The sequence below is a fragment of the Meleagris gallopavo genome, chromosome 5 (assembly GCF_905368555.1).
Source record: "Meleagris gallopavo chromosome 5, MGAL_WU_HG_1.1, whole genome shotgun sequence".
Taxonomy (NCBI): domain Eukaryota; kingdom Metazoa; phylum Chordata; class Aves; order Galliformes; family Phasianidae; genus Meleagris; species Meleagris gallopavo.
In genome coordinates, this window is record NC_139408.1 from 12,317,734 (window position 1) to 12,335,537 (window position 17,804).

The window sequence follows — 17,804 nt, forward strand, 5'->3', positions numbered from 1 at the left end:
AAAAGAAGGAGAATTCCTAGGTCCTTCTGTTTTTCTTCCAGCAGTAATTGATCTTCCTTATCTTTAGCTGTGCTGAAATGCACCGCCTTTGCCCCATTCCCCTGCACCATTGTCTTTTTCCTGCCCACCTCTCTGCATTCCCAAGGGAAACTGGGAGTACAGGCACAATAGTCATGGTTGCTCTTGCTTCTGAATGCAGGAAGGAGATGAATCCCAGTCAAGATGCCCCTTCCACATTTTCTGCTTACAAGCCCATTGATGGCAAAGCCCCAGGAACCTCTGTTGCTGTGGTGCTCCTGCACTCTGATTGATGAGTGATGTGAAGAAAGTGAAGTAGTGGTGTGTCTGTGTCTTTCCTGCATTGTTTGTGAGCAGATACTCTTCCTGTTCTGTTTGTGAGCAGATACAGTTTGATGGATTGTTGTCTTGCCATTCACAGAGCCCAGTGCGGTGCTTGATGTCAAGGCAGAGTATGTTGGTGTAACTTCTGTCAACTTAACCTGGACAGTGAATGACACAGCTTCAAACTCCTACAGATACAGAATAGAGGTTAGAAATGGGCCCTCCATCAACAATGAGACATCAAATAACACAGAAACTGAAATTACTGGGTTAACCCCTGGGACGCCGTACACTTTCACAGTCTTTGCAGTAGCAGCTGATGGTGAGACGGAAGGAGAAGGAACATCCATAAGCCTGTATACAAGTAAGTGACAGTTTCTTGCGGATGTGTTTCTGGTGGACTGTGTTTTGCTGTACATCACAGGGCTCTGCATGCCTGTGTAAGGCTTGTAATTCAGTGCTGGTGTGGGCAGAGGTGATGTATTGATCCTGGAGCCCAATGCAGGCTATTTGCAAGACATGGGATGTTAGAGTGCAGAGAAACATTGCCCTGATCTGATTTTGGTTTGTAGCTTGCTCATTTTAATTGTATTTCTTCTATATGTTCTTCTCAGCCCTCGTCTCTTTCATACCATCCTCTCTACATCTCCAAAAGAAATCCTGGCAGTGCTGGCACTGTTGTGATATGTGCTCTTTCTTTGGAATGCCAAGTGAAGATGAATCCCACTCAGAATTACTTTTATTTCAGTTTTCCTTTACAAGCCCATTTATGGCAAAACTCCACGAGCCTCTGGTGTTCCTGCACTCTTATTGACAATGGATGTAAAGAAAGTGAATTAGTGGCATGTCCATGTTGGTTATTTTTTTTTTTTTCTGTCCTTTTTGTGGGCAGATGCTCTTGCAGTTTGATGGATTGTTGCCTTGTCTTTCCCAGAGCCCAGTGCGGTGCTTGATCTCAAGGCAGAGTATGTTGGTGTGACTTCTGTCAACTTAACCTGGATGGTGAATGACACAGCGTCAGCCTCCTACACGTATAGGATAGAGGTTACAAGTGTCTCTTTTAATGACAGCCTGACATCGAATGTCACGATGGCTGAGATTACTGGATTAATGCCTGGGACATTGTACAATTTTAAGGTCTTTGCAGTAGCAGCTGATAATCATACAGAAGGAGAAGGAACATCCATAAGCCTCTATACAAGTAAGTGGTTGTTTCTCACAGTTGTGTTTCTGGTGGTCTGTGATTTGCTGTGCAGCATAGGGCTCTGCCTACCTGAATGAGGCTTCTAATTCATCATTGGTGTGTGCAGAGGGGATATTTTTTCTCCTGCAGCATTTTGTGAGTGATCTTCCCGAGTGTGGGCTTTTAGAGTGCAGAAGAAGCACAACCCGGATGGTGTTTGAATTTGTCTGGTGCATGCAAAGCAGAATTTTCCCAAGGACCTATCACTCCCTGAAATCCGAGTGCTGGCACAGTGGTCAAGTATGCTGTTGATTCTGAATGCAGGAGATTGATGAGTTCCCACTCAAGATGTCTCTTTCTCACTTTTCTCTTGCAAGCCCTTTGATGGCAAATCCACCAGGAGCCTCTGGTGCTGTTGCTGTGGTGCTTATGCACTCTTAGTGAGAAGTGATGTGAAGAAAGTGAAGTTGTGGTGTGTCTGTGGCTTTTTTTTTCTTGATTTTTTTTTTTTTTGTTGTTGTTTTTGAGTGGGTATTCTTGCAGGTTGATGGAATGCTGTCTTGTCTTTCCCAGAGCCCAGTCCGGTGCTTGATCTCAAGGCTGAGTATGTTGGTGTGACTTCTGTCAACCTAACCTGGACTGTGAATGACACAGCTTTGACTCTGTACACGTACAGGATAGAGGTTAGGAATGCTAATTCCATTAGCAACGAAATGTCAAATATCAACAAAATTGAAATCACTGGGTTAATTCCTGGAACATCCTATAACTTCAAAGTATTTGCAACACCAGTCAACAGTACAACTGAAGAAGAAGGATTGTCATTAAACCTGTATACAAGTAAGGAACTATTGGTCACTTTCAGTTCCAAATAACTTGCAGTCTATTTTAAACAGCTCAGCTTTTAACATTTGGTTTCTCATGTAACAATGTTTCATTGCAATGATGCTTTCTTCCTGGAGCTAGAAAAAAAAATAGGTTGGTGTTATTGAAATGTTGTATGGCTACAATTAATGCACAGTCAGTGTGGAATAAGGGAATGTGACTGGCAATTTTTCTCTCTGTATTTCTTTATCTTGACAGTTTGTTGTCTTGCCATTCACAGAGCCCAGTGCGGTGCTTGATGTCAAGGCAGAGTATGTTGGTGTGACTTCTGTCAACTTAACCTGGACAGTGAATGACACAGCATCAGCCTCCTACAGATACAGAATAGAGGTTAGAAATGGGCCCTCAATCAACAATGAGACATCAGATATCACAGAAACTGAAATTACTGGGTTAACCCCTGGGACACCGTACACTTTTACAGTCTTTGCAGTAGCAGCTGATGGTGAGACGGAAGGAGAAGGAGCATCCATAAGCCTGTATACAAGTAAGTGACAGTTTCTTACAGTCACGTTTCTGGTGGTGGACTGTGTTTTGCTGTACATCACAGGGCTCTGCATGCCTGTGTAAGGCTTGTAATTCAGTGCTGGTGTGGGCAGAGGTGATGTATCGATCCTGGAGCCCAGTGCAGGCTATTTGCAAGACATGGGATGTTAGAGTGCAGAGAAACATTGCCCTGATCTGATTTTGGTTTTGTAGCTTGCTCATTTTAATTGTATTTCTTCTATATATTCTTCTCAGCCCTCGTCTCTTTCATACCATCCTCTCTACATCTCCAAAAGAAATCCTGGCAGTGCTGGCACTGTTGTGATATGTGCTCTTTCTTTGGAATGCCAAGTGAAGATGAATCCCACTCAGAATTACTTTTATTTCAGTTTTCCCTTACAAGCCCATTTATGGCAAAACTCCACGAGCCTCTGGTGTTCCTGCACTCTTATTGACAATGGATGCAAAGGAAGTGAATTAGTGGCATGTCCATGTTGTTTGTTTTTTTTTTTTCTGTCCTTTTTGTGAGCAGATGCTCTTGCAGTTTGATGGATTGTTGCCTTGTCTTTCCCAGAACCCAGTGCGGTGCTTGATCTCAAGGCAGAGTATGTTGGTGTGACTTCTGTCAACTTAACCTGGATGGTGAATGACACAGCGTCAGCCTCCTACACGTATAGGATAGAGGTTACAAGTGTCTCTTTTAATGACAGCCTGACATCGAATGTCACGATGGCTGAGATTACTGGATTAATGCCTGGGACATTGTACAGTTTTAAGGTCTTTGCAGTAGCAGCTGATAATCATACAGAAGGAGAAGGAGCATTCACAAGGCTCTCTACAAGTAAGAAACCATTAGTGCCTCTCAACTGCAGGTTAAGAAACAGTTTGTAACAGAGTACTGCTTTTTTTCCTTGTTTTTTTTTCTTTTTTTTTTCAGCTTTGTACTGTTTCTCATTGCTGTGTTGCTTTGCTTCAGGTTCTTGTGAACATGAATGTCAAACAGTCTGTTAAAAAGATAAAGGGCTCAGCTTCTATGAGAGATGCCTGTAGAGCAGTTAGTCTTGAACACCCTAACTGATGAGGTATGTAGGAGTCTAGTTGCTACAGCAGCATGACCTTGTCTGGAGTTTAGGGCTGAGCTGGCTCCCTGCAGTGCTTCTTGGAGCAGATTGTCATAGGGTTTTGTCATAGGCTGTGGTGTGCAAGAGAGACTTCTGTTCTTTAAGGTTGTTTTGAGCTGTCTGCACAGCCCATGGCCTGGGATTCCCGTGGGCTGGGACAGTGTCTACAATCACATTATCAAGTGTACTGCCACTTCTGTTGCTTTGTGCTGTGGCACCTTTCTTCCAAATCAGAAGGGCAGATGGGAGAAGAGCTTTCTTGCATTTTAGCTCCAGTATGGAAAGGGAGCAGACAACGTCCATACAAATTAGTGGCAAGGGAACACACTAAATCAATACAAAATAACAAGGGGGACTGCGTTCTAGAGTTGCTTCTGGTTAGAGGAGCTTGTTTAAGCTGCTCTAACTTGTCTTGTCTGCCTAATGTTAATGTTCAATTAAACTTTCAGACACTGACACCCTGAATGGCAGAGCTGTTTCACACATCCAAGGAACCTGTTTCCTTCTGTTAGTCTTGTGGACAGGCTAGCTGAGAAGCTCAGATTCAAACAAATGTGGGCACAGTTCTGAGCTAACACATGAAGGCCATGCAGTATTCTGCTTTGTTCCCAGATTTCTATTTCTATATCTGGGAAGCCATTGTGGAAAAATATATTCTAGCATGTGACACGAAATAGAGAGTATCTCTTCTAAAATTCCTGTGGCCGTTACAGAGATGTCCCAGCATGTCTGTAGCAGGGCATCAGTACCTTAGAAGTGCTTCTTAGCTACATTTAATGCTCAATCTATGTGGAATAGGTGAATATAGTTGTGGCTTTTCTCTGTGTTTCTCTGTCTTGACAGTTTATTTTCATGCCTTTCCTAGAACCTACATCAGTATTTGGTCTCAGGGCAGAGTATGTTGGTGTGACTTCTGTCAACTTAACCTGGACAGTGAATGACACAGCTTCAACCTCCTACAGCTACAGAATAGAGGTTAGAAATGGGCTCTCCATTAACAATGAGACATCAGATATCACAGAAACTGAAATTACTGGGTTAACCCCTGGGACACCGTACACTTTTACAGTCTTTGCAGTAGCAGCTGATGGTGAGACGGAAGGAGAAGGAACATCCATAAGCCTGTGTACAAGTAAGTGACAGTTTCTTGCGGATGTGTTTCTGGTGGACTGTGTTTTGCTGTACATCACAGGGCTCTGCATACCTGTGTAAGGCTTGCAATTCAGTGCTGGTGTGAGCAGAGATGATATTTTCATTCTGGAACCTATTGCAGTCTATCTATCAAGCGTGGGCTATAAGAGAGCAGAAGAAGAAGCATAACCCAGATCGTGTTATTTGAATTTGTTGCTATTGCCTGCAACAAACAATTTTTCCAAGGACCAATCCCTCCAAAATTTGGGAAGTGAAGTTGAGTTCAATTCGTAGAGCATGCAGGCTTCAGACCTGTATATTTAATGCTCTCACATACAAAACAGAGTGCATCTGGGGGTCTTCCGTTATTTTGGGGCCCATGTCTGCTGAGAATCTGGAGTGGGGAAGTGCACTTTGGGCAGCACTGGCTTAGGAGAATTGTCTTGTCCATCCTGTTAGCTGGCAGTGCTGTGTATTTTAAGACTTCATATGTGCTGTAGGGGGGACTGTTCTGGAGCTGGTCTGTGAGGCTGTAGTGCAACCTGGTTAATGACCATGCTGTATTTCAGTAGCAACATGTGCTCTTCTTGTCATTCCTGTTCTCCTGAAACGTACACGTGTGTGTGCTCCTGTCTTTCCAGTTGTTACCCAAAGGTCTGTCTCTCCTGATTTGCCTGTCCATAGTGACTGATTACCTTGGTTTGGAGATGGGTGGAGAAAAAGATGCTGCAGAGGGGTTCTTGGAGATGTTCTTTGTGCTGTTGGAGTGAGTGTGGGGCCTTGAGCAGTGGAAAAAGGAGAATGGTTCCTAGGTCCTCACTCCCATTTGTCTTCCAGTCATAATTAATCATTTTTTTTTACCGTTAGCTGTGCTGAGATGTACTATTTTTGCCCCATTCCCCTGCACCATTGTCTCCTTCCTGCCCTCCAGGAACCTGTGGTACTGTTGCTGTGGTGCTCCTGCACTCTGATTGATGAGTGATGTGAAGAAAATGTAGTAGTGGTGTGTCTGTGTCTTTCCCGTATTGTTTGTGAGTAGATATTGTTGCAGGTTGATGGATTTTTGTTTTGCCTTTCCCAGAGCCCAGCAAGGTGGTTGATGTCAAGGCAGAGTATGTTGGTGTGACTTCTGTCAACTTAAGCTGGATGGTGAATGACACAGCTTCAAACTCCTACAGATACAGAATAGAGGTTAGAAATGGGCTCTCCATTAACAATGAGACATCAGATATCACAGAAACTGAAATTACTGGGTTAACTCCTGGGACGCCATACGCTTTCACAGTCTTTGCAGTAGCAGCTGATGGTGAGACGGAAGGAGAAGGAGCATCCATAAGCCTGTATACAAGTAAGTGACAGTTTCTTGCAGATGTGTTTCTGGTGGACTGTGTTTTGCTGTGCAGCACAGGGCTCTGCTTAACTCTCTAAGGGGTGAAGTGCAGTATCTTTGCTGGCACAAGTGCTGCACACAGACTGCTTACAGTTGGAGGTATGTGTATGTTATAAGGATAACCCTGATTCTTATGACAACCTTAAGCAACTTTTTCAGATAAACAGGAAGTGATACAATTTCTTAACAATACCTGTGACACATAGAAGGGACTCTTCCTGAGGAACTTCCTTTTCTGCTTGGGATTTGTTTAGGCACTTTCACTGCCTTCACTTCTGAGAACATATGGAATTCAGACCTGTATTTTTAAAGCTCTCATGTACAAAACAGAGTGCATCTGGGGGTCTTCTGTTATTTTGGGGCCCATGTCTGCTGGGAATCTGGAGTGGGGAAGTGAGGGAGAACTGCCTAGCTGTTAGCTGGCAGTGCTGTGTATTTTAAGTCTTCATATGTGCTGCAGGGGGGACTGTTCTGGAGCTGGTCTGTGAGGCTGTAGTGCAACCTGGTTAATGACCATGCTGTATTTCAGTAGCAACATGTGCTCTTCTTGTCATTCCTGTTCTCCTGAAACGTACATGTGTGTGTGCTCCTGTCTTTCCAGTTGTTACCCAAAGGTCTGTCTCTCCTGATTTGCCTGTCCATAGTGACTGATTACCTTGGTTTGGAGATGGGTGGAGAAAAAAAAGCTGCAGAGGGGTTCTTGGAGATGTTCTTTGTGCTGTTGGAGTGAGTGTGGGGCCTTGAGCAGTGGAAAAAGGAGAATGGTTCCTAGGTCCTCACTCCCATTTGTCTTCCAGTGATAATTAATCACTTTTTTTTACCGTTAGCTGTGCTGAGATGCACTATTTTTGCCCCATTCCCCTGCACCATTGTCTCCTTCCTGCCCACCTCTCTGCATTCCCAAGGGAAACTGGGAGTACAGGCACAATAGTCATGGTTGCTCTTGCTTCTGAATGCAGGAAGGAGATGAATCCCACTCAAGATGCCTCTTCCACAGTTTCCTTTACAAACCTGTTGATGGCAAAGCCTCCAAGAACCTCTGGTTCTCCTGCACTCTGATTGATGAGTGATGTGAAGAAAGTGATGTAGCGGTGTGTCTGTTTTTCCTCTTTTATTTGTGAGCTGATATTGTTGCAATTGATGGATTGTTGTCTTGCCTTTCCCAGAACCCAGCTCAGTGCTTAATCTCAAGGCAGAATATGTTGCTATGACTTCTGTAAACTTAACCTGGACGGTGAATGACACAGCGTCAGCCTCCTACACGTACAGGATAGAGGTTGCACATGAGAGCGTAATTAACAAGACGATGTCAATAGTCACTGAAAGCATTGTAACCAATTTAATCCCTGGGACCTCTTACAATTTCACGGTCTTCGCAATAGCGGCTGATAATCGGACGGAAGGAGGAAGAGCATCCATAAGCCAAAATACAAGTAAGTGGCTGTTTCTTGCAATTGTGTTGCTGGTGGATTGTGTTTTGTTGTGCAGCAGCTCTGCCTGTATTCTGCCTACCTGCATGAGCTCTGAGATATTGTTACAGGCACAGGTGCTGCATATTGCCTGCCTGCTGTCAGATATTTGTGTGGGTAGGAATTTTGTGGGATGTGTTTTTACCTTCTCTTCCTTGTGAGTGAGGGCCTCAGGTTCTTATTTTGAAGGGCTCCCACACAGAGTGTATTGTTTGGGAAGTGGCTAAAGTGCTGCTGCTCCTGCTGTAACTCCCTTCTTGGTCTCCCTCTTCCTTTTTTCTTGAGCTGTTTTGAGGAGTCAATTGTGGTTCTTTTTAGTCTCTTAAGCATGTTCTTTTGATTCACTGTTATTTCCTCTTTCATCATTTATCTGCTCTACAGTCACTTTCCACATGTACAGGGTTCCTAGCACTCTAATCTACCTATCCAGTAAGGCCACCTGTAGCATTTCCTTTATATGATAGCACATCTGCATCCTTTGACCACGTGTTCTTTTGTTTGTATGCATGTTTATCCATTTCTGGAGCTGCAAATGATAGATGACCAGCTGAAATTTTTGTAAGAGCTATCTGTAAATCTCGGAGGGTGCTATGAATAATGAAGACTATTTTTTTTATTTGTTGGCCACTAACCATTTTATGTAATTATACACGGAGTTAGCATTTGTCTACAAGTCTAAGAATATTCTTGTTCAGTAGTTGAACAGTATTTGAAAGCTTTGCTGACTTTGACGAACAGCTATACTACCTCATTTTTCTCAGTAAATTAATCTGCAGAGGAGTTAATGCAGAAGGGGTCTGTGTATTTACAGTGTGCTAAACACACCTCTTCCTCACTGTTTTTCTGTAGGTGATAGCTTCCTCTGTTTAGAACTAGGAAGGAATACCAATGTTTTACAAATTCTTATACACAGAAGAGCTTATAAACAGACTAATTTTTCTTTGCCACTGTACTTGATTTCTTACTTCTTTTTTTTTCCCAGTTCCTTCCTCAGTGAGTTCATTTCAGTGTGAAGCAGTGGCTAATATGTCTCACCTAACGCTGAAGTGGGACTGTCCTTATGGCGGCTATTCTGGCTTTGATATCGAAATATTTAATGACACTTGGACAAAAAATCAACAGAGTCAATTCTGTGGGAGCGAAGGCTCGGAAGAAAGCTTCAAAACACAACCTTTAGATTATTACAAAACCTATACTGTTAATATTACAACTGTTTCAGAAGGTTTAACAAGTCTTCCAGTGCAGATAATATGTAATACAAGCATTACAGGTAAGCATGAGGATCAGATAACGGAAGATATTTAGAGGACAAAAGTATTAACTTTGCTATTGCAGAAGAAGAAACTTGATATATCAGCATATCCATTTATTGATAAAAGTACTACATTAATGCCAAGTCTATCTCATGCACAAATAAGGGGTGATGACCAGGGAAATTCATGAAGCAGATCGTCTCAATTACCATAGCATGGCATGTATAGGATAACAAGGTCATAATAACCCAGTCAGTATGAGTTTATGAAAGACAGCTCCTGATCACCTTCTGTGATAAGATGACCTGCACAGTGGACAAGGGAAATGATGTGGATGTTGTTTACTTGGACTTTTCCAAAGCATTTGATACCATTTCTCACAGTGTTCTCCTGGAAAATCTGTCTGTGCATGGCTTGGGTGGATGCACTGTCTGCTGGGTAAAAAGTAGACTGGATCGCCAGTCCTGGAAGGTCATTGTGAATGTGAATCCTGTTAATGACTGATCACAAGTTGTGTTCCCTAGGTCTCAGTATGAGGGCTAGTTTTTTGTAATTTTGTAATTTTTATGTAGATGATCTTGATGAGATCAAGTACATCTGTGGTAAGTTGTCAGTTGGGCAGGTAGAAAGGCTTTGCAGATGGATCTGGATAGATTAGATTGAGGGACCGCATTCAGTTACATGGCCTTCAATAAGGCTAAGTACTGGCTGCTGCAGTTTCATCACGACAACCCTGTGCAGCAGTACAGTCTTACAGAGGAGTAGCTGGAAGGCTGACAAGCAGAAAAGACCTGGAGGAGCTGGGCAATACATAGCATGTGAGTAGTAGTATGCCCAGGTGGCTCAGAAGGCTGATAGCATACATGCCTGTGCCAAAAACAGCATGGTCAGCAGGACCAGAGTAGTGACTGTGCTGAGTACAGAGAGACTGGTGAGTTTGCATCTTGAATACTGTGCTTGGCTTTGGAGCCCCTCAGAACAAGAGTTGCTGGAATACATTCAGTAAAGAACAACAAATCTGGAGAGTGGACTAATTTGAAAACAAGACATTTGGAGGAAATGGTGCAGTTTAGTCATGGAGAAGAAAGAGGGCTGCAGTGAGGAGGATGTCGGTCACTTTTCTTAGATGACAGGTAATAGGATTCACAGAAACAGCCTCAAGATGTGTCAGGAGAGGTTTAGGTTTGGTATCAGGAAGAATTCCTCAATGGAAAGGGTGGTTAGACTTTGGAACAGCCTTCCAAGGGAAGTGAGGAGTTGCTGTCCTTCGAGGTGTTTAAGAAATGTTTGAACATTGCAGTGCAGGCCTTAGTTTAGTGATGGATTTGGTAGTTACATGAATGGTTAGGGTTGATGATCTTAGCAGTCTTTTCCAACCTTAATGATTCTATTATAAATATGCATGCTATGAACAATGTCATTATAGCAACATTTTCTTGTTCGAAAAACTTATCTTTATCTGTCATTGAAGTACGAAGAATATGCATATTTGTCTGTTTATAGATCCACCCGTTCCACACGAAGCTCCTGTAGTCAAAGCAGTCAGTCACAACTCACTGTCTGTTGAGTTTCCTGATTTTGAGTCAGTGAATGGACCATTAAAAGCTTATGCAGTAATGATCATAACTGAAGCAGAAGGTAAGTTGTTCTAATATTGTCTCCCAGCTGCGTGAAATAACTTTATCAGACAGCATTTTATCAGGACAAAAAATTTACTGTAATGAATATCCTATGTTTTAAACTTTAAGGTAGATTTTCATAGAATCACAGAATCCTTAGAGTTGGAAGGGACATCTGAGGGCCATCTAGTCCAACTCTCCTGCAATGGACAGGAGAGGACCCCCACTTAGATCAGGTTGCCCAGGGCTCGATTCAGCCTTGCCTTGAATGTCTTCAGAGTTGGGGCATCAACCACATCTCCAGGCAACCTGTTCCTGTGCCTCACCACCCTCACTGTAAAGAGGCTTTTTCCTTATATCCTTATGTATATGTTAAATGGAGAGAATGAAAGACTCTAGTGTTTTCAATCATCTTTCAAAAATGATGAGGTAAGTACCTTGTTTGAGGGAAGTAAGATCATTCCTTGTTTTCAGAAAGCCACTGTTTTCACTCAGCCTTATTTTCAGCCTAAGTTGTCCTTATAGATGAGACTCTTAAGTATTACCACTGTGCTGTTGCTGCCACAAGACTGTGTGGAATCCTTTTCCCCAAGAAAATAATTTTCAGAATGAATAATATAAGCAGTTTCAAAATGTGGTTTGGTGTTGTTTTGTTTTTTTTTTTCCCTGCTTATAGGGAGAGAGAGTTTTCCTTTTGACTTAAAACACTTTAACTGAGAAAGATTGGATGCAGGTGGAAGGCTTGAGTAACATTGTCAGCTTACTTGTAGGGAAAGCTAGATAGTTGTCTATAAAAATCACAACTTTAAAGCATCAAAGCTTCTCTAATTGGTGAAAGTCTAAGAGAAATCATAAAATAAAGGAACATAACTTTACAGCGTAGGTTCTGGTTGATCTCTTCATTTCTTACTGCACGTTGGAGGAATAGCACAGCTGGTGTAGATAACTTTTCCCCAAGTAGATTGTGATATTCCTGCTTATCCTTTGTTTTAACAACGGAAATTCATCATGCAGCGATTTGTAGGTCTTTCTTTGTGGTTTTCCATACAATATATGTCCAAGAAATGCCCAGCTATCCATAGTATGAGAGTACAGAAAATTCCTATTTTTTTCAGATGTGACTTAGCTGCCTTGGAGTTGCTGATTTGAATGTCAATGTCTTATACACAGTGATAACTCTGCTTGTACTTTCAACCAGTCTTTAGTCTTGATGAGATTCAGTATATTATTCTGTGTGGTTTTGACTGTAAAGAATTCAAGTAAGTGGAATTTGAAGATTTGTTTGAGAGAATTAGGGAAGAAAGATCCTGCATGTTTATGGAATCTAATCAGTGCTTTGGTAGGAGAAGAAAACGTCCTTAAGGCCAAACGTCACTTCAACTTTATGGTGTTTGGATAGTATTAATGCATTTGAATTGTGTTTCCCTGTCTCAAAGCAGACATCATTACCTTTAGGATAAATAGAGGGGACTATTACTTTATTCTTTTGTATAAGCAAAAGATGGGTGAGATACCCTAGGGTGATAACCAAGACACTCACAGAGAAATGCAGATATAAATTGGGATGTACGTCCTTTTGGAAAGAAACTAGGGACTGTGTACATCCTTTTGGAATGGAACTAGGGACCAGACAGGACATCAGAACTATTTAGGATGAATACTGAATATTCATTTCTAGGCAACTAAGTTAATTCCAATCTCAGTTGCTTTTACTGTGAAAAAATTAGTGCTTTCAGAGAGCTATGTTGTGTGTTGTTCTTACACAGCAACGATTACTAGGAGCTTTGCTATTGCTTGCAGTGGATATCAGATCAAATTTTATCTATGCAATGGTAGAAAACTTGGCTTCTTCACTTTGTAATCTTTCAGAACCCCTTTACAACTTCTCCTTTTTAAGGATGAATTCAATGCTGTATCTGCTTCTAAAGGAGCTTTAGCTTTGTAAAGGCAATCAACAGAAAGTAATGTAAGCGAACTTCAATTATGTGGGGAAGATGTTTCTTCATAGCACTTGGAATATTTTTAGTCATTTTGTTTACTCTTGAGTTGTCAGACAACTGGTAGTTTGAGCTGTGTTGTCATCACTTACATCACATATCCCAGCTATAGAATCTGCCTCAAATTTCTGGGGTTCGTCTTTTAACAGCAGACATTGCACAAAGTAATGGCTGTTCTGCAACTGGTATTCTGTTGATCGCTGTTTGATTACATTATCCTGTTTTTCTGAGTCTTTCTGAAGAGAAACTGGTTTGTTCACTGATTGTTTTATCCAGTCTGTCTCTGTGGCAAGAGAAAACATAAAACTCCTTTGTTTCTCAGGGTTTAGACGAAAAGACTTTATGTCAGACACAGCAAGATAGTAGAGGCCAGGACAAGTTTATCATCATCCTGAATTAAACAACTTGGCACTGTTTGAGCAGCATGATGTTATCAAGCTCAAATTGCTCTTTTTCTGTCCTTTTCCTTGTTTGTGGAGTATTCTCTACATTTGATATTTATTTGAGAGGGTATGGACATGACTGACGTGTGTAGCAGAAGTTGTCCACAAATACCAGAATCCATCACTAACAGAGAAGCTCTACTGTGCATGGGAGGAGTAAAACCAAAAGGAGATTAAATGAATGGACCAGAAAGTAGGGAAAGGTAGTCAAGCAAATTGCATTGCAGCAGAAGGAATTTCTGAGGCTGTGTGTTGCCCTCAGTTTTTTGTTTCAGACAGTACTTGTGGAGCAATCAAAATTGTGGTTAATGTGACATATTCTCAACTGTGCTGATGGTCACAAAAATAGTGGGTGTTGTGTACCACTTATATCCTTTTTTTTCCTGAAGGTTGTTGGCCTTCAAAGTCTGATTTGAGCTACACATACAACGATTTCAAGCAGAAGATGACAGCCACCTATGTGACATATGTCATAGACATAGAGGACACGACATCTTTCAGTTCTCAGAACGGGCAAAACATTGTTGACATAGGCAAGGGAAACACCATGTATGGCTATGAAAATGGACCATTGATTCCTCTTCATTCATACAGGTATTTATCTTGCTGCTGTTGAAAGCAAGAAGATAATGAAGAAATCATAGATCTTGCCTATGGCTATTAAAACCATGTCATGTATGTGTTATTTTTTTCTCCCTTATTAACAGGGCAAGCGTTGCAGGTTTCACTAACATAAACTTTACTGTGGCCAACAAAATTATAGGAGAACAAAGTTATGTGTCGTTTTCTCCGTGTTCCGAGGTGGTTTCATTACCCCAGGATCCAGGTATAATTAATGTAGGATTGGCAGTTCTATGTGTGCACTGTGTTTGGAGATTGCTTAATTACAATAGGTTTCGTGATTGCAAAACACCAATTGATGTGTCTGTGTTGGACTGTTCCTTTCTAGTTTTGCAGTGTCACTGCTCAGTAAAATCATATTAACTAGTCCTGCTAGTGGCTTCTTTCTTTCTATATATGACTTCCAGTATGGAAGTAACCAAAACCTGTGCTACTTATGGCATGCAAAAAGTGATTGGATGACACTGTGTGACTTAAGTACAAAAACAAATAGCGTCTATTTTTCTAACAATTCTGTTAAATTACAAGTGGGTGTATTAGAACACAAACACCGATCGTTTGGCTTATTTTTTTTATTAATTTATCAATTTTGTGTTATTGTTTTTAATGAGCTTTCAATACTGGTACTGCCAAAGGACACAGCGAAGAAGTTCCTAGTAGAGCAGAGTGTTTTTTGTCACTTGCTGATTCTCTTATAGTGTGTTGATTGATTTAGAGCACTGTCAAAAAGGGAAATAAGTGATGAGTAATGGTTGTTCTCTTTTACAAGGTGTTATTGCTGGAGCCGTTATTGGATGCCTCTTAGCTCTATTGGCTGTAGTTGCTATAGGGGGTTACATATTCTGGAGGAGGAGAAGGTAAAGTGTTCATTATTTTGTTTGCTGTGTTGAGGAGTATCAGTACGTCATTTCTGTATCTTAAAAAAAAAATCTGCTTTTATCTGCTTTCACCATTTAAAGTACATTCAATTTAAAATCTTTTTTTTGTTACAGATCAGAGTTTTTGCATCAAATTAGATCAGTGACTTTGTTCAATTTATAGTTACGTCTAATGAGTTGAGAGCAGATTTGTTTAGCTCTTGAGAACTTGTGCATGCTTTTGAAGTTAGAAGTGAGCAAACATCAGATTGTTGTGCTAACAGACGTATATAATTGTATCACAGGTGGTTTTATTTGAAAATATTCAGTAACGGCTCTTCTTAATTGCTTCTTTGCTTGATGCTTGAGCTTCTAATTCTGGAGTTTCCAAAAGCTGATTAGTTGTCTTAAGGTTCGAACTGGTCTCCTAGATTCTACAGAGGCTTTTTCCTGCTGCTGACTGTGTGATGCATGCCTTCTAAAGAGTTACCTGTAGGGTCTTTAGACCATTTTTTCTTAGTTTCTGTACATAGTTGCTGTTATGACAGGGTTTCCCTGTGTCCAGCAGCTATGGCACGTGTATTTTTTTTCACCTTCAGTACAACTGGCACATCACTGCTGAACACTAATGTTAGGGGTTCTGGGAGGAGTAGTGGTTCCAGAGAGATGGTTATGATGCAGATCCCTTGAGTGCACTTCTTTCAGCAAAACAGTGCTTTGTGTTCAGGTTTTGCTCTGGTTCCAGTAGAAAGATACAGTTCCACTGTAAACCATTGGTGAAAGAATTATAAGGTATTTTAATTTCACAGCAGGTGTAAGGTTTGCCTTACGAGTATTTTGTGCAGAGTGAGATGCCTTACAATACACAGTTCTGAGCAGGCACTTGAAATATATCATCAGAAATCTCATATGCTTTCCTTTAAATTCTTCCATGAGCATGTTGTGTTTTTTTTCTTCTCATAGGAAAGATAAAAGAAATACTGAAGTGTCTTTTTCTCCAATTAAGTAAGTCTTTTCAAATGTTTTTTGAACTCAAGTGATACATGCAAAACCTTCTGTGTACCCCAATGCTTGTTTTCTGTGCAGTTTCATGTGTGATTTTGCATGAAACCTGACTTAAGCCTGCGGATTAAAAATAATCAAATGGATAATACTTAATGCTTGCTTCATGAATCAGCATTAGTTACACAAATACCCCATATAGTTTTGAAAAGTAGAATGTTTTTATGAAACACAAATTTCTGAACACACTGAGAAAACAAAACAGTCCAAGCTGTTGATAAAGGGCTTATAAGCAAAAATTTGCACTGTGTCCCATACTTTCCTTTAGTTTATGGCTACTTTAAGCTTCAGATGATGTGTAACAGTAGTAGCTGGCCATGGGAGGGTAACCACAACATATTGAAAATCACAGGCAGTGCAATTGAACAAGGTTATTGGTTCATGCATCTATTTATTTTATGAAAAGACCTACCCTGAGCATCCCGTGAAGTTTCACCAGTGTAACTTTGATAGTAAAAATAAAATACGCCAGAGAATGAGGCCAATCTGATGGAAGGGGAATGCAGACATAGCTGACTGACACCTTCTATCATATCCTTTTCCTGAAGGATGCACATTTTCTCCTCGGCTGGAACCGATCATTTAAATGCTCTGCCTTTATATCCTGTCTCCTCTAAATGCAGTTTGGTGGGCGCTACTAACAGTCCTGCCTTTGTTCTTAGAATCGCATACTGAAATATACAACTGCATGTGTCTAATCAACCTTTTTTCTTTCCCTGCCCTGCTCTCCCCTGAAGAATAAAGAAGTAAGTAAACCATTTTTGTAATACATTCACTGGATTCATGACTTATTTACTTAGAATCAGTCACCAATACAAGACTTTTCTCATTTCAGATCAAAAATGATTAAAGTAGAGAACTTTGAGTCCTACTTTAAGAAGCAGCAAGCAGACTCCAACTGTGGTTTTGCTGAAGAGTATGAGGTGTGTGTCCTCACTGGGGAGAGCTTCTTGGCTAATATTTTTGGGAAGCAAATTAGCTTTCCTTTGTAGTGTGTGTGATGTTTACTGAAGGGGAAGAGAAGAAGGGACCCTTGTTATAGACATCATTCAGCTGCATGCATAGCGTTCCCTTACTTGATTCAGCTCTAAGTTTAGTTGAAGTGCATGATAAATACTTCACATCCCGAACCATTAAATCTGCCTCTGAGTTATAGCATGGCCTGTTGCTCGAAGCTCTTGGTAGAGCTAAGATCTCCAAAGTCCTTGCCCTAGTCGCATTACTGATGTTTGCACTCTGGGAATGCCATTTAACTTCTCTCCACTTTATTTCATCGTTGTTGGCTTTTTTTCTGTACAAGACTCATCTTTCACTAATAACAGGCTTCTTTAATGCATTATATGTGACTTACAGACTGCAGATAATAAATTGAAGTAGATAATAATCATAATAATATGCACAATCTTTATTGGTAACGTAGATGGTAGAGTGCACCCTCAGCAAGTTTGCTGACAACACCAAGCTAAGCAATGTGGTTGATACAGCAGAAAGAAGGGATGCCATCCAGAGGGGCCTTGATGAACTCGAAAGTTGGACCCTTGTGAACCTAGTGAGGTTCAGCAAAGCTAAGTGCAAGATTTTGCACTTGGGTCGAGGTAATCCCAGATACGTATGCAAACTGGGAGAAGAACTCTTTGAGAGCAGCCCTGACAAGAAGGACTTAGGGGTCTTGGTTGTTGACAGACTTGACATGAGCCAGCAGCGTGCACTTGCAGCCTGGAAGGCCAATGGTACCATGGATCCCATCAGGAGAGGGATGGCCAGTAAGGTGAGGGAGGTGATTGTCTCCCTCTCCCCTGTCCTTGTGAGGCCGCAGCTGGAGTACTGCATCCAGGTCACACAGGAAGGGTGTGGAGCTTTTGAAGAGGGTTCAGAGGAGGGCCACAAAGATGGTCCAAGGGCTGTAGCACCTTTTCTATGAAGATAGCTCAATTGCTACGAAATG

General features: G+C 41.3%; 1 protein-coding gene across 1 annotated transcript in view; it reads left to right on the forward strand.

Moving 5' to 3' along the window:
• Nucleotides 1-17,804, forward strand: part of PTPRJ (protein tyrosine phosphatase receptor type J) — a 71,149-nt gene that overhangs the window by 45,122 nt on the left and 8,223 nt on the right. The window contains exons 4-18 of the mRNA XM_085224270.1: nucleotides 440-706; nucleotides 1,277-1,543; nucleotides 2,099-2,365; nucleotides 2,631-2,897; nucleotides 3,471-3,737; nucleotides 4,883-5,149; nucleotides 6,230-6,496; nucleotides 7,705-7,971; nucleotides 8,990-9,277; nucleotides 10,764-10,898; nucleotides 13,709-13,913; nucleotides 14,027-14,145; nucleotides 14,710-14,797; nucleotides 15,761-15,802; nucleotides 16,695-16,782. Of these exons, the coding sequence (XP_085080396.1) occupies nucleotides 440-706; nucleotides 1,277-1,543; nucleotides 2,099-2,365; nucleotides 2,631-2,897; nucleotides 3,471-3,737; nucleotides 4,883-5,149; nucleotides 6,230-6,496; nucleotides 7,705-7,971; nucleotides 8,990-9,277; nucleotides 10,764-10,898; nucleotides 13,709-13,913; nucleotides 14,027-14,145; nucleotides 14,710-14,797; nucleotides 15,761-15,802; nucleotides 16,695-16,782 (3,101 nt within the window). The remainder of the gene's footprint in view (nucleotides 1-439; nucleotides 707-1,276; nucleotides 1,544-2,098; nucleotides 2,366-2,630; nucleotides 2,898-3,470; nucleotides 3,738-4,882; nucleotides 5,150-6,229; nucleotides 6,497-7,704; nucleotides 7,972-8,989; nucleotides 9,278-10,763; nucleotides 10,899-13,708; nucleotides 13,914-14,026; nucleotides 14,146-14,709; nucleotides 14,798-15,760; nucleotides 15,803-16,694; nucleotides 16,783-17,804) is intronic.